This window comes from Ixodes scapularis, unplaced genomic scaffold (genome assembly GCF_016920785.2).
Source record: "Ixodes scapularis isolate PalLabHiFi unplaced genomic scaffold, ASM1692078v2 PGA_scaffold1__304_contigs__length_218370807, whole genome shotgun sequence".
In the NCBI taxonomy this organism is placed as follows: domain Eukaryota; kingdom Metazoa; phylum Arthropoda; class Arachnida; order Ixodida; family Ixodidae; genus Ixodes; species Ixodes scapularis.
The window spans coordinates 80510770-80522912 of NW_024609846.1; the positions used below are offsets into that span (position 1 = coordinate 80510770).

At 48.7% G+C, this 12143-nt stretch overlaps 1 protein-coding gene and 1 pseudogene across 2 annotated transcripts in view; one reads left to right on the forward strand and one right to left on the reverse strand.

The window, feature by feature from the left end:
- The window catches only part of LOC8034678 (6-phosphogluconate dehydrogenase, decarboxylating), a 58080-nt gene extending 55100 nt beyond the window's left edge, over positions 1-2980 (forward strand). For both annotated transcript variants that reach the window (XM_029983228.4, XM_040505164.2), the window contains 2 exons: positions 387-609; positions 2743-2980. In XM_029983228.4, the coding sequence (XP_029839088.1) occupies positions 387-609; positions 2743-2862 (343 nt within the window). In that variant the 3' untranslated portion in view covers positions 2863-2980. The remainder of the gene's footprint in view (positions 1-386; positions 610-2742) is intronic.
- A 5074-nt stretch (positions 2981-8054) lies between these two features.
- Positions 8055-8976, reverse strand: LOC121835762 (annotated as a pseudogene).
- Between the last annotated feature and the right edge of the window lie 3167 nt (positions 8977-12143).

Below are 12143 nucleotides of genomic sequence, written 5' to 3' on the forward strand. Positions count from 1 at the left end.
AAATGGGTTGGACCAGTTGCATGGTTGAACCTTTCCTTGCTGACAATCCGATCTGATGCTTACAAAGTGGTTCAGTAAGCCCTCTCATAGTGTACTAACAGGTGTGAATGAAATGAATGAAGTGTGACTGACAGCCTTCAATGTTGCTGTTCTACCTGGAGGAACTGTGGAGTGAAAGGGAGGCTGCGAGGGTGTGCACATCGAAGTAGACGCGCACCCTTGCACCTGCTTCATAGCCTTTTTCTCCTCTCCAGTTGGTAACGTTCTGTGCTACCTGATAGTGCATGTACTTATTTGCTCTGTGGGACTATTCCAACCTACCTTGTTTTTGCTCCTTCTACCAACGTGTCTCCACGTCATGGCTGCGACACACGTGTGCCCTGCAGCGCCTTCCTGGGCAACATCAAGGCTGCCTTTGACAAGAACCCCGAGCTCAGCTGCCTGCTGCTGGACTCGTTCTTCGTGGATGCCATCCAGGACTGCCAGGCGTCCTGGCGTCTGGTGGTGGCCTCTGCAGCCCAGCTGGGCATCCCCGTGCCGGCCTTCAGCACTGCCCTTGCCTTCTACGACGGCTTCCGCGCAGAGAAGCTACCCGCCAACCTCATTCAGGTGCGCTCCTCCTGCAGGCCTTATTTATCTTTTTTTACGGCGGTAGCGGTTGTTCGCGAGGTATCGCAGTGGATCCCGTGTCTGTTTTGTGTATGTACAATTTGGCCTGCTAAATTTAGGGGAAAATTTTATCCGCTAAGTCTGACAGAATTTGTGTCGTGACGTTGTGACTTCATGTCAGTGTCGCAAATTTCTGCTAAACTTGGCGCACAATTTCTCCGATAAATTTAGTGGAAAATTTCTCCGAAACATTTTGCGGGAAATTTCTCCGAAACATTTTGCGGGAAATTTCTCCGGTAAATTTAGCAAGAATTTAGTGTCTCAGGGTCTTGGCGCCATGTGGTGCCAGTGTCACGTGATGCCATGGTGTCACCGGGACGCAAAATTCTGTGAAATTAAACACAGCAGTGTAACTGTATGCAGCAGTGTGCAGTGTCTTGGCTGTTGCCACAGTTCATTCGTTCGCGGGTTACTGCTAAAAACCACAATTTTTTTTTTTTTTTTTTTTTTTGTGAGCTTATTGGTTGATGTTCCTCCGCTACAGTGTTTTCGGTGTGCGGTGATTGTCGATTGCATAGGCATTGGTGCCTGCAACACCTCTTTATTTCCGATCTGTCGATACGGGTTGCCTGTGTTGATTGCACTTGTCCTGAATTGGTTAGTAGTTTAAGGGGTCCAGGATCCCTATAAGAGCTTGTGAATGTTCATATTCGGACAAATTTCAAAGCGTGCACCTTTGTTTTTTGTCCAGCTGCATAAAGTATGTTTAAACGTGTCTTTAGCAGCTGTCCATCTCGCTGGTGTGACAATTATTTTCGTACTGAGGGGGTATTCTCGGAGCGTTCTTATACACAGTGGGAAAACCCCCATCAGCTATCCTTAGTCAGCTCCATTGGTCTGTTGTAAAATTTGTTTCTCGAGACTTTAAAGGACCCTGTATCCCCCCTTCGCTCCCCTCATCATTTTCTATTCATCAATTTGTTTTTTACTAATATTTTCGGTTTCCTTTGGTCGGTGTACCTGTTCCGACTGCCAGCTAAAAGAAGCACTCGCTGAGCGATAGTCTAGTAGATTCCTTAAACTAAAAGGGATATGAAATGATTTTTCAACTTCTTCTTTCTTGGCTTTCCTCCTCATCTCACAAATTGCGCAGCGTTACCGAAGGTACAGGGGCGAGAGTATACCGTTAGCAGTTTAAGAAGAGGTAGAGGAGGACCTATCCTCTTGCTCAGACCTCCCTTTGTGTAACGCTGCGCGATTTGTGAGTTGAGGTGAAAAACTAAGAAAGAAGCTGAAAAATAATTTCGTGGCCCCTTTAACGAAAGGTGCGGTGCAATGACCTTCGAACTCTGACCAATTAACTGCGGGGATTAATCTGTCGGGTATAAAACGAAAAACTGAAAACCGCATTTTCTTGCGCGCGCTAGTTGTTTCCCGTTGGGTTCTCTCTTCAGAAACCCCTGCCGCTTCCTCCGCGATTGACGACTTTTCAAGGATTAGCATCGTCGAAGGTCGATGCTAATCGACCTTCGACGATGCAATAAATTGACACAGAGGACGTTTCGCCACGGCGCTGACGGCGAATGTAGCGGCGGAGGGAGACAGGTTTTGTTGACCTGCGCGTGTTCCCCAGAGATGTGTCACCGTTGTTTCCGTAACCACCACACGTGGCTGCAGATCGGCAAATAATCCATTTTTTTCCTTTCTTTGCGTTTACGCAGCGGAAAAGCTTTTTTTTTTTTTTTTTTTTTTTTTTTTTGGGGGGGGGGGGGGGGGGGCAACGTGGCACGTTTTTTGTCACTTGTCCCTGGATACAAAACCGTAAAAAAAAATACGTACTGCAAATTCTTTGACATTAAAATCGTTGCACTTTTGAGCTGAACGCGTTAGCAGTACACCGACGTCAAATACGTGAACAGTGGACCGACATGGATGTATCCTTAAACAATTGTTGAGTCGACTGTAGTCTTCCTCCACTCGCGGACAACTTTCTGTGAAATTTCTTGAGGGAGGGGAGTGCGTGTGCACATGCTCCCGTACCTTTGACTGCAAAGCCATAGGAAGTGGTTCCCGACTCCGAGTGTAATATATGTTGGGTCCATGAGCTGACGAAATGCATTGCCTTAATTCCAGGCCCAGCGAGACTACTTCGGGGCCCACACGTACGAGCGACTGTCCGAGCCCGGCAAGTTCGTGCACACCAACTGGACGGGAACCGGAGGAAACGTGTCTTCGAGCTCCTACAACGCCTGATCACTCTCTTGTCTGGCCTCTTCGAGGCTCGTCTTTGTGTGCGAGAGATGTCCCTTTTTTACTAGTAACTGAGAAACAATTTATTTTTTTTGCACGGAATAAAAGTTTACACTATTTACTGTTGACCATCCCTTGACCTGACTTTCAGTCTTGTTCCCTAGAAACTTCTGGGTGAGAAATGGTGCAAACTGCTTAGAGTCGCTCTAGTACGAACTATGGAAGGCATTGTTCATAGTATTTGCACGCCGGAGAAAAGCGCCGTCGGAGAAAAAAAAAATTGAGGTTTTAGCACTAACCGTTATTTTGCTCAAATGTAAGTGATTTTTTTAAAAATTTCAATTGGAAAATGGCAGCCGACGAGCTCTCGAACGCGTGGAACTCTATGGCGCCAATTACCGAAAACGAAAAACTGAAAAATTTTAGCGAATTACTTAAACTTTTGAATAAAATAACGGTTAGTGCTGGAACTTTGGCATCTGGTTTGGACCGCTAGCGTTACGTGTAGTCGGAGAATGAGCGTTCAGCGATCCATAGTTCATTTTTTGCAGTGAGCAAACACCAATTTCTTTGTAAAAACCTTTAAACTTAAAGCGATTTGTTTGTGAATATTTCGTCGTGCACGTTGACGTAGTGATATTGTTTGTTTGTTTATTTCTGGGGTGACGGGAAAGGGTGGACACCAGGAGATTGTGGGCCTCCGTTGATGGAGCGAGTCACCACCTGGTGGTTTAGGGAAGGGGATGAAAAGGGGAATAGGGGAGAGTAAAAGAAGGAGAAAAAGGGCAATCTTTGCATACTGTGAGTGCTACGCAGAGAGGCTCAAGAAGGTTGTTGTTGAAAACTTTATTGAACCAAACAATAGACCGAAGTCTAGTTTACGGGTTCGAAGGGTTGGGGGTATGGGACTGTCTCATGCATAGGCGTTTCTTCCACTTGTCTTCGATTTTCTGCGCCCTGGAGATGACTTCCAGTTGCGTGCCGATGTCTTCGGCAACCAGTAAAGTTTCCCATACCGGTAGGCCATCTTCTACCTGGAGGGTGGCAGGTAGCGGGTTTGCAGGGCATTCCCAGTACACGTGCCGCCAGGTTCCTTCTTCCTGGTTGCCGCAGTCTTCACATTTGCCACTAAAGAGGTCTGGCCAGGACCTCTTTAGTATGTGGGGAGTGGTGTTTCGAAGTTGGAGTCTTCTCCAGGCACTTTCTTGGAGTCGGCTGAGCTTCTTGTGTGGAGCTGCCAACGTCTGTCTTCGTAGCCGGAGTCTCTCGAGGATTTCACCATAACCTGCAGGCCCCATTGTGTTTGTCGAGGCGCTATAGTTATGGTCCCCATGTGTCGTGGGGAGGCCCATTCTGCCAGTGGTACGGAGATGAAGACCGCGTACCACCAGCATGTGGGCCGTTTCGTTTCCTGTGTGCCCGGAGTGTCCGGGCACCCAGGTTAACGTATGGTTTGCTTCTTTGCTGATCTGGGCTCTGGCGTAGAGCTTGTATGCTGCTAGTCCAACTCTTCCCAAACTTGTATTGGTGATGGCTTTCTTGGAGTCGCTTGTGACGATGGCGTACATTTCTCCTCTACTTGCTGCTTGTACTCTCGCAAGGGCGATGGCTGCTTCCTCGGCTTCCTCTATCGACTTGGCGCTGATTGTGGCCATTGAATCTTGTCTCGCATTGTGTACTGCTATTACAAATTTTCCTGGCCTGCCTGGATAGGGTCCAGCATCGGCGTGGAAGATGTGCACCTTTCCTTCGTGCAGCTTGTTCAGAGCTTTGGCTCTAGCTAGCCTTCGTCCTGAGTTGTGCGCCGAACTCATATTCTTCGGAAGGGGAATACTCCGTACTGTGTCAATCCATTCTTGTCGTATAGAGTGTTTCTCCTGCATTTCCTGGTCCATTTGCAAAACACCTATGTCCTGTAGGACCCGCCTTCCAGTTCGGGTTTGTGATAATCGCTGGATTTGCACCTGTCTTTGTGCTTTTCTCATTTCATCGAAAGTGTTGTGTATCCCCATTTGATCGAGTCCATCGTTGGATGTTTTCTGACTAATTCCCAACGCAGCCTTGAAAGATCTTCTTATAATGACATCTAGGGAGTCTTCCTCTGCCTTCTTTAAGTTCATGTAGGGTGCAGCGTACATTATTCTACTTAATGTGAAGGCGTGCACCAGCCTACACGTTCCACTTTCTTTGAGTCCGTAACTTCTTTTGGATGTGCGCCTTATGAGTCGCGCGACATTATCCGCCCGCTTCCTTAATTTAGTGAGCGCTTCTCTGTTTCGATCCTCGGTAGATACTATCATCCCCAAAATCTTTACTTGATCCGCTCGTGGGATGTCCATCCTCTGTAGTTTGATGTAGAATTCTTCGTTCTCCCTTAACTTGCGATTCTTTGATGTGCGGACTAGTAGCACTGATTTATCGGTGGCACATTCGAGTCCAGCCTCTTTCGCTTCTTGTCGTACAATCTTTATGCCAGCGTTTATAACGTTGTTTCTAGACGGTGACGGCAGAGCAGTCCAGAGTGTTATATCATCGGCGTACACTGCATGTTTGAGTCCTTCAACTTCTTGAAGCTTCCTTGACAAGGGGATCATTATCAAATTAAAGAGTAGCGGCGATATTACCGATCCCTGGGGTGTTCCTCTTCCTTTGTTGACCTCTAGTTCGTCGGTTAGCTCTCCTTCTAGTTGTATTTTGGCCGTCCTGTTCTGTAAGAAATCCTTGATGTAGTTGAATGTTCTCTCGCCCAGGTTGAGTGCAGACACTTGTCGTAGGATTGCGACGTGAGAGACTCGATCAAAGGCCTTTCTAAGGTCGAGTGCAGCTAGTGCTGTCCATTTCTGCTTGTGTACACCTTCCTTGAGTTGGAGAAGAACATCTTGCGTGGATAGCTGTTTTCTAAATCCAAACATGTGTTCCGTGAATAGGTTGTGTTCTTCCATGTGCTCTTGAATCCTTGTTTGTATGATGCGTTCTAGTACCTTACCCACGCACGAGGTGAGTGAGATTGGTCTTAGATTGTCGATGGTCAGAGGCTTGCCGGGCTTGGGGATGAAACACACCGTCGCGTGTTTGAAGGCCTTTGGAATGACCCCTGATGTCCAGATTTCGTTAAAGTAATTAGTGAGGCACCCCACTGAATTGTCGTCCAGGTTCTTTAGCATTCTGTTGTTGACTTTGTCTTCTCCAGGGGCAGAGGAAACCTTGAGTTTAGCTAGTGCCCGTCTTATTTCATGTTCCTTGATTGGAGCGTCTAATAACGGGTTGCTGTTTCCTGAGTAGCTTACGTCATTTGCCCTTGCTTCCGGTGGAGCGTCTAGGTACCTGGCGTAAAGGTCGGCAATGAGGTCTTCCGTGTTTCCCACATAGTCTCTCATTAACTTGATGAGAAGTTTTTGCGTTTCCGGCTTGGTGTTTTCCGGGGCCAGTATCTTGCGAAACAGATGCCACGGGCTCTTCGTGTGGAGCATGTTCTGCGCTTCATCGCATACTTGCTGCCATTTCTGGTGGTTTAGCTGTTTGGCATAGTCTTCAATATCTTTATATAACCTTGACGCTCTTTTCCTCAGCTTGCTGTAGCGTTTACCAGTGCTCTTCCATCTGTTGTATGAAGAATAATACGCTTCTAACATATTTCCGAGTCTGGAGTCGATGGTTTCTGCTTGCGTGGGGTTTTCGATCTGCCTCGTTGCGTTCGCCGCGTCTTCTACAACCGTGGCGCTCCATTCCTCGATGCTTGTGAAGACTCTGTTTTCGCGCTCTCGTCGGAACTTGTCCCAGTCTACGCAGGGTTGTATTCTTGCCTTGCGTGGAGTGTAGCCCGGAAGCGTAGCCTGAACTTCAATGATATAGTGGTCGCTCCCTGAATTCTCTTGCGTGTTCTTCCAGACGACATCTTCCAGGTTGACCGAGAAGGCAAGATCCGGCGTAGTATTTTTTTGCACGCTGTTGCCTATTCTTGTGGGGTACGTTACGTCGTTGAGTAGGACTGCGTTGTACCTGTCTGCTGCATCTATGATTGCTTTGCCTTTGACTGAGTCCGTTCTATACCCCCATATTGTGTGGTGCGCATTAAAGTCCCCTAACACTATGGCGGCGTTATCTACAAGCAGTGGATTGAGTGCTTTGAAAACTTGCGCGCATTCCGCAGATGCGTCTTTCGGGCTGGAGTACATGTTGCATATGAACAGACTTCGTTGCTTTTTGCGTTTGGGGAGAATTTCGGTGACTATGAGTTTAGTGGGTCCGTCCATCGAGACTGTGTGCTTTTTGACGGCCAAGTCTCGCCTGACGAACGTGCAAATGTTTTTCCCCGTTGTGCCTTGTTCCGTGTCAAACCTGTCGTATCCGGGTATACTGCCGTTCGTATCCGTTTCTTGAAGTGCCAGTACATCGGGTGGTGATTTGCTGTTCATCAGTATCATCTTGAGCGAGTTGATCTTGGTACCAAGACCACCCGCATTCCACTGCCAGATCTTGAGTCCGCCTCTACCTTCCATTTTGGGCGTGTGACGCTGACGGTATCAGTCCTATGTGCGTCTCAATCTTGCGGAATCTTTCCTCGCACGAGTTCTGTAGAGCGATCACAGTGTTCTTTAGAGCGCTCACGTTGTTCTGCAGAGTGCTCACACTGTCGTTCAGAGCGGACATTCCCTTGATCACGTCTCGCATCATTGCGTACAATTCGTCCGTCCTCTTGCGTGTGTTCGAGCCATCCTCTGCATCCGTGCATACCGACACGTCCGTGCTTTCGGAGTCGGCTCTGCTTCTTCGTTTCTTGGCAACACGTATTTCGGATTGTGCGTCTTCGGTTTCCATTTGCGTCACTGGTGCCGCCTTCTTTCTCGGGTCCCGTGTCACTGGCTGCGCCTGCATTTCAGATGGTCCGGCTTCTTGTCGCTGCGGGGTCATGGCTTCTTGGAGCTTTTGTCGAAGTTCCTGGATTTCCCTCTCCGCAGCAAGCTTTTCCCTCTTTAGAGTTTGATACTCTATGCGCATGGCGTCGAATTTCCTTTCCATCTCCTTGCGGAGCTTATCCAATTCCGTTTCCTTCTTGTCAGTCTCTTGCTTTCGGAGTGCTTGCGCATATCCCTCCTTGGGTTTGGGCGCAGTTTCTCCCTTGGGTTCTTGGCCTGGCAGAGTTGCAGTGAAGTCTGTCTTCTTCGGTAAGGTTCCTCCTCTCGCTTCTCGTGGCGTCTGAAATTCTACGTATCTTTGCTTGCATTCCCTGCAGGCAGTGTAATGCTGACCATCACATATGAGGCAGCGAGGAGTGCACGTGTATTCCGTTCTTACACCTCTGACTCTTGGCGGGTGTTCGTGAAATTCCCCACAATTGGGGCACCTTCCGTTGTCCTTCTCGGGGCATACGTCCATTCTGTGTCCTAATCTCCAGCATTTCATGCATGCTCTCTTGGTTTCTCGGTAGATGTGGAAGGGGAACACTCCTCCGAAGAACTTAATGTACGCGGGGAGCTTGCTTGTTCCCAAGGTAATCAGGATCGATCTTCCCATCCGTTTCACGTCTACGATCACCGTGTGCTTGTTGCAGTTGACCATGTGATTCAACAGTTCGGCTTCGTCGACTACGTCCGACGGGTAGTACACGTTAGTCAGTACTATTCGCTGAAATTCGCCCGGGATGGCTCCATGTCCATGGACTTCTATCTTCTTGTTGTTGCTTATGATCTCCTTGATCTCGACGTACCTGCCTGCTCGCTCAGAGTTGTCCGTGCGAATGGAGATTGTGTTGCTTGCGCTGTTTATATATAGGCTGTCCTCCGCGAAAGCTTCCGCAACCTGCACTCCTGCAGCTTTAGCGATTTCGCCTAAAAGATGTCCTCTCGAGAGGCCGTTGACGTTTATTTCACGTACCCTCAGTATGATCGTGTGAGTTCGGCTATCCTTTTTAGCCGCCGCGGTGAACTCCTTCTTCAGCTTGCGGTTGTACTTTCGACTCCTGGCAGTTTGCCATCCCGCCGCTTTAGCTGCGTTGTCCGCATCCACTTCTTCCTTTTTTTGCTTCGCTAGGTCCTCAAGATACCGGCGAATATTCTCGTCGTGCATTCTAGAACGATCTTCGTCTCTAGCCATATCCTCGTCCTGTTGCGGCTGCATGGCCGCGTTCGGCCTGAGCGTTAGGCCTAGCTCCCACCGGTTTCTTCACTCGTTTGTGCGATATAAATCAATCGATAAAACTTTCCTGTCGTCTCCGAATATTACAAAGAGACATGCGTTTCTCACCCAGAAGCTTAGAGGATATTCTGGCCCAGCAGTCCGTCCGTGCCAAGGCGTCTTCCACGTCGAAAACACGGAGCGCCCAAAAACACGACCGCACTCGTCCAATCCAGCCTCGGAATCCCAGGCTCAAGAAGGGGCATAAAATGTTCAGCAAAGCGCCACCGCAATAATGTCACCGTCTCCGCCACGCCGGGAGCAGACCTTGAACCGACCGCAAGGAAACGCTCCATCCTTCCTCGGTGCCCTACTGCCCGGGAGTTTTTGTTCCAGCTCGGTACCCACATGACGGCCGGCCAAAACGTCGCCCCTCCTCCTTCTCCGGTGCGGCCCCAGCCCTGCCCCGGCAACGCAGCAACAGAAACGGCACCGCGATGTTAAAACTCTGTAGTCACTGATTCGCTGAAAACGTGACCAAATACCGGCATCTGGCCGACTCCCTAGTAAGGTCAAAGTCTGTCTTCAAGACCTGTTTCTCGAAGGAATCTCAGAAGTGCACGGAACGCTCTTTCTGTCGCCCCTCGGTGACCCTCAGGATTCAATATGTCGCTGACAGTGGCATGTACAAGTCCTGCTTGGGCGTAACTCTGAAGAAGCGTCCTTCTGGGTTCTTCATGAGCAGGGCACAACAGGAGCGCGTGCTCCGAATCTTCTGGATCCCCACAGTCTGGGCAGTTGGGGTCTTTTTTGCGGCCCATCATGTGAAGCCGCTTTCCCGTGTATGGACACCCAGCCCGGAGTCTGTGTAGCAGTGAGGCGTCGGCACGTAGAAGGTTCCGAGGAATCGGAGGCGGCTTGCCAATCGCCACTCCAGGATGTGGGTGAAATTGCTGAAGCTCATCGTGAATTAATCGATGCGCCTCGTTGAATCGGTCGAAGAGAAACGTCGGCGGCTGATCTTCAGCTAGAGACGTGCCTTTATTCGCAACTCCAACGCCCTATAGATGGTGGGTCGGTATAGTTCCAAGATGGCGGACGCTGGTCGATGCTCTAAAAATAATTGATTTGTCTACAAATGCGAGCGGTCAGGGCAGGAGCATATTGCAGGTGACAGACATGTTCATGTGCGTTAGGAAAACGAGCATGTTGATATTTAAAAGTTGCGGAAACCTCAACTTGGGAAGCTTTGTGGAGGGCGAGCGCGTTTTGGGCACAACTCACGTCACTGTTTGTGGTAAAACATTTTGAGGGTGATGAAGATATAGTTGTGTTTGCGCTTTGCCTGGCCATTAGTGCTCTAAAAAGTGAGCAGCGCACGGTGACCGTCAAGCTCCGGAAGAGAAGCGTTCACAGTATACTGATGTCTTCGTGTCACATGTGATCACAACTTGCTCTTCACCGCCGCGGTTTTAGTGTATTGCAAAACGTAATCAAACTGCGTTATGGTTACTAATATGAAGTTTCAGGATAGGTGACCGCAGGCTATTTTACGGTGCAGCACTGCAACCGGAAGGTCGCGCTGCGCCTTTGTAGCATAAGTTTCAGCGCGCGCCAGGAGCGTTGCCATGCTCACGGTAGCCTGCGGTAACGCTATGCTAAAACTGCCTTTTAATAAAGGTTTCATTTATTGCTTTATTAAAATTATTTTAACGTACCGTATATTTGTGTACCGTGTTATTTTTAACGTTGCGACCCGCCTCGCCAAAACTGCCCGTTCTAAGCTCTCGTCACGAACGGCTGGCTAACACATACGGGCTTAAAATGCTTCGAGCATTTCTTTGTTTGCTTTTGTAGTTAACCTGAAAGAAAATACGTGTATTCTATGTTTCGAAAGGGCTTGAACCAAATGGCCATGTTCCTCCTAACGGCCTTAAAAGGGATACTGAACGAAAGAATTTAGTGTCCATAATAAGTGGCGCACGTTCTTTCCACGAGCCAGCAGCCGCCGGTGTGCGCGAGCACACGCAACGAAAATGACGTCAAAGACCTCCATTCGCGGTTAAGATGACAGTGAAATGCATCGGCTTCGGGACTAACATTTCGCTGTCATCTTAACCGCGAAATAAAGACAGGCTTTTCATCTCTACAAAGCTACGTGCTTGTCAGCCCAATTAATCGCTTACCTTTTACACCAGACACCACTGTGTAGATGAAAAACTTGTCTTTATTGTCCTTTGGCCCGAAGCCCCTACCTTTCACTGTCATCTTAACCGCGAATGGAGGTTTTGGACGTCATTTTTGTTGCGTGTGCTCGCGCACACCGGCGGCTGCTGGCTCGTGGAAAGAACGTGCGCCACTTATTATGCATATATGGACACTAAATTCCTTGGTTCAGTATCTTTTTAAAACGCGAACCTATTCCCGAGGTCTATTGCTCGACATACCGTTGCGCGACCAGTTTTCTCCTACTTAGGGGAAAATATAGACTTTTCGTTGTCCGTACGCTAGAGCTCTACACTACTAGCGGGAGCTTTTGCCGTCACGTTGAACACAGATTGAGCATACGACCACAACAATGGCGACCATAATTATACTAGACATCCCGTCATTTTTGTGCAACGCTGCTGCGAGGCGGAACACAAGATTCCTATTTTAACGGGCTCACTTTTTTTCGTTAAAACTGCTTCCCACACGAACACGCCGACTGGAACCATGCGGTAGTACCAGCACCGATAGTCCCTGTCACCGTCTCCGCGCCGCCTCCGCCGCCGTCCCCGCTCCTCTGGTTCTGCGTTCGTCCGCGAGAGGGCGAGCGGCAGGCTGGACTTGCGAATAATGCAGTCGTTGTAGGGACGTCTCAAGGCTGGTTTATACATTTGCGTTTGAGTGTGATCAACTGCGTTGAGACCGCTTACGCGTATCACTTTTAAACGTGTTATTACATTATGGCTGCTTGATAAATATCATCTAGACTTGACGGGAAGGGGTGAATAAATGATTTGGGTAGAGGAAGAACCGAGTCCGATAAAGTGAGAGAGGTTTGCGGAGCGTACGTAGCTCAGCAGACAGGGGAATATCTGTTTCCTTTGGAGGTTTCCATGTCTTGGATTTCTCCATTCACTGTATTATTTTAAAGAAGCACTGAAGTCATATTTGAAAATAAAAGG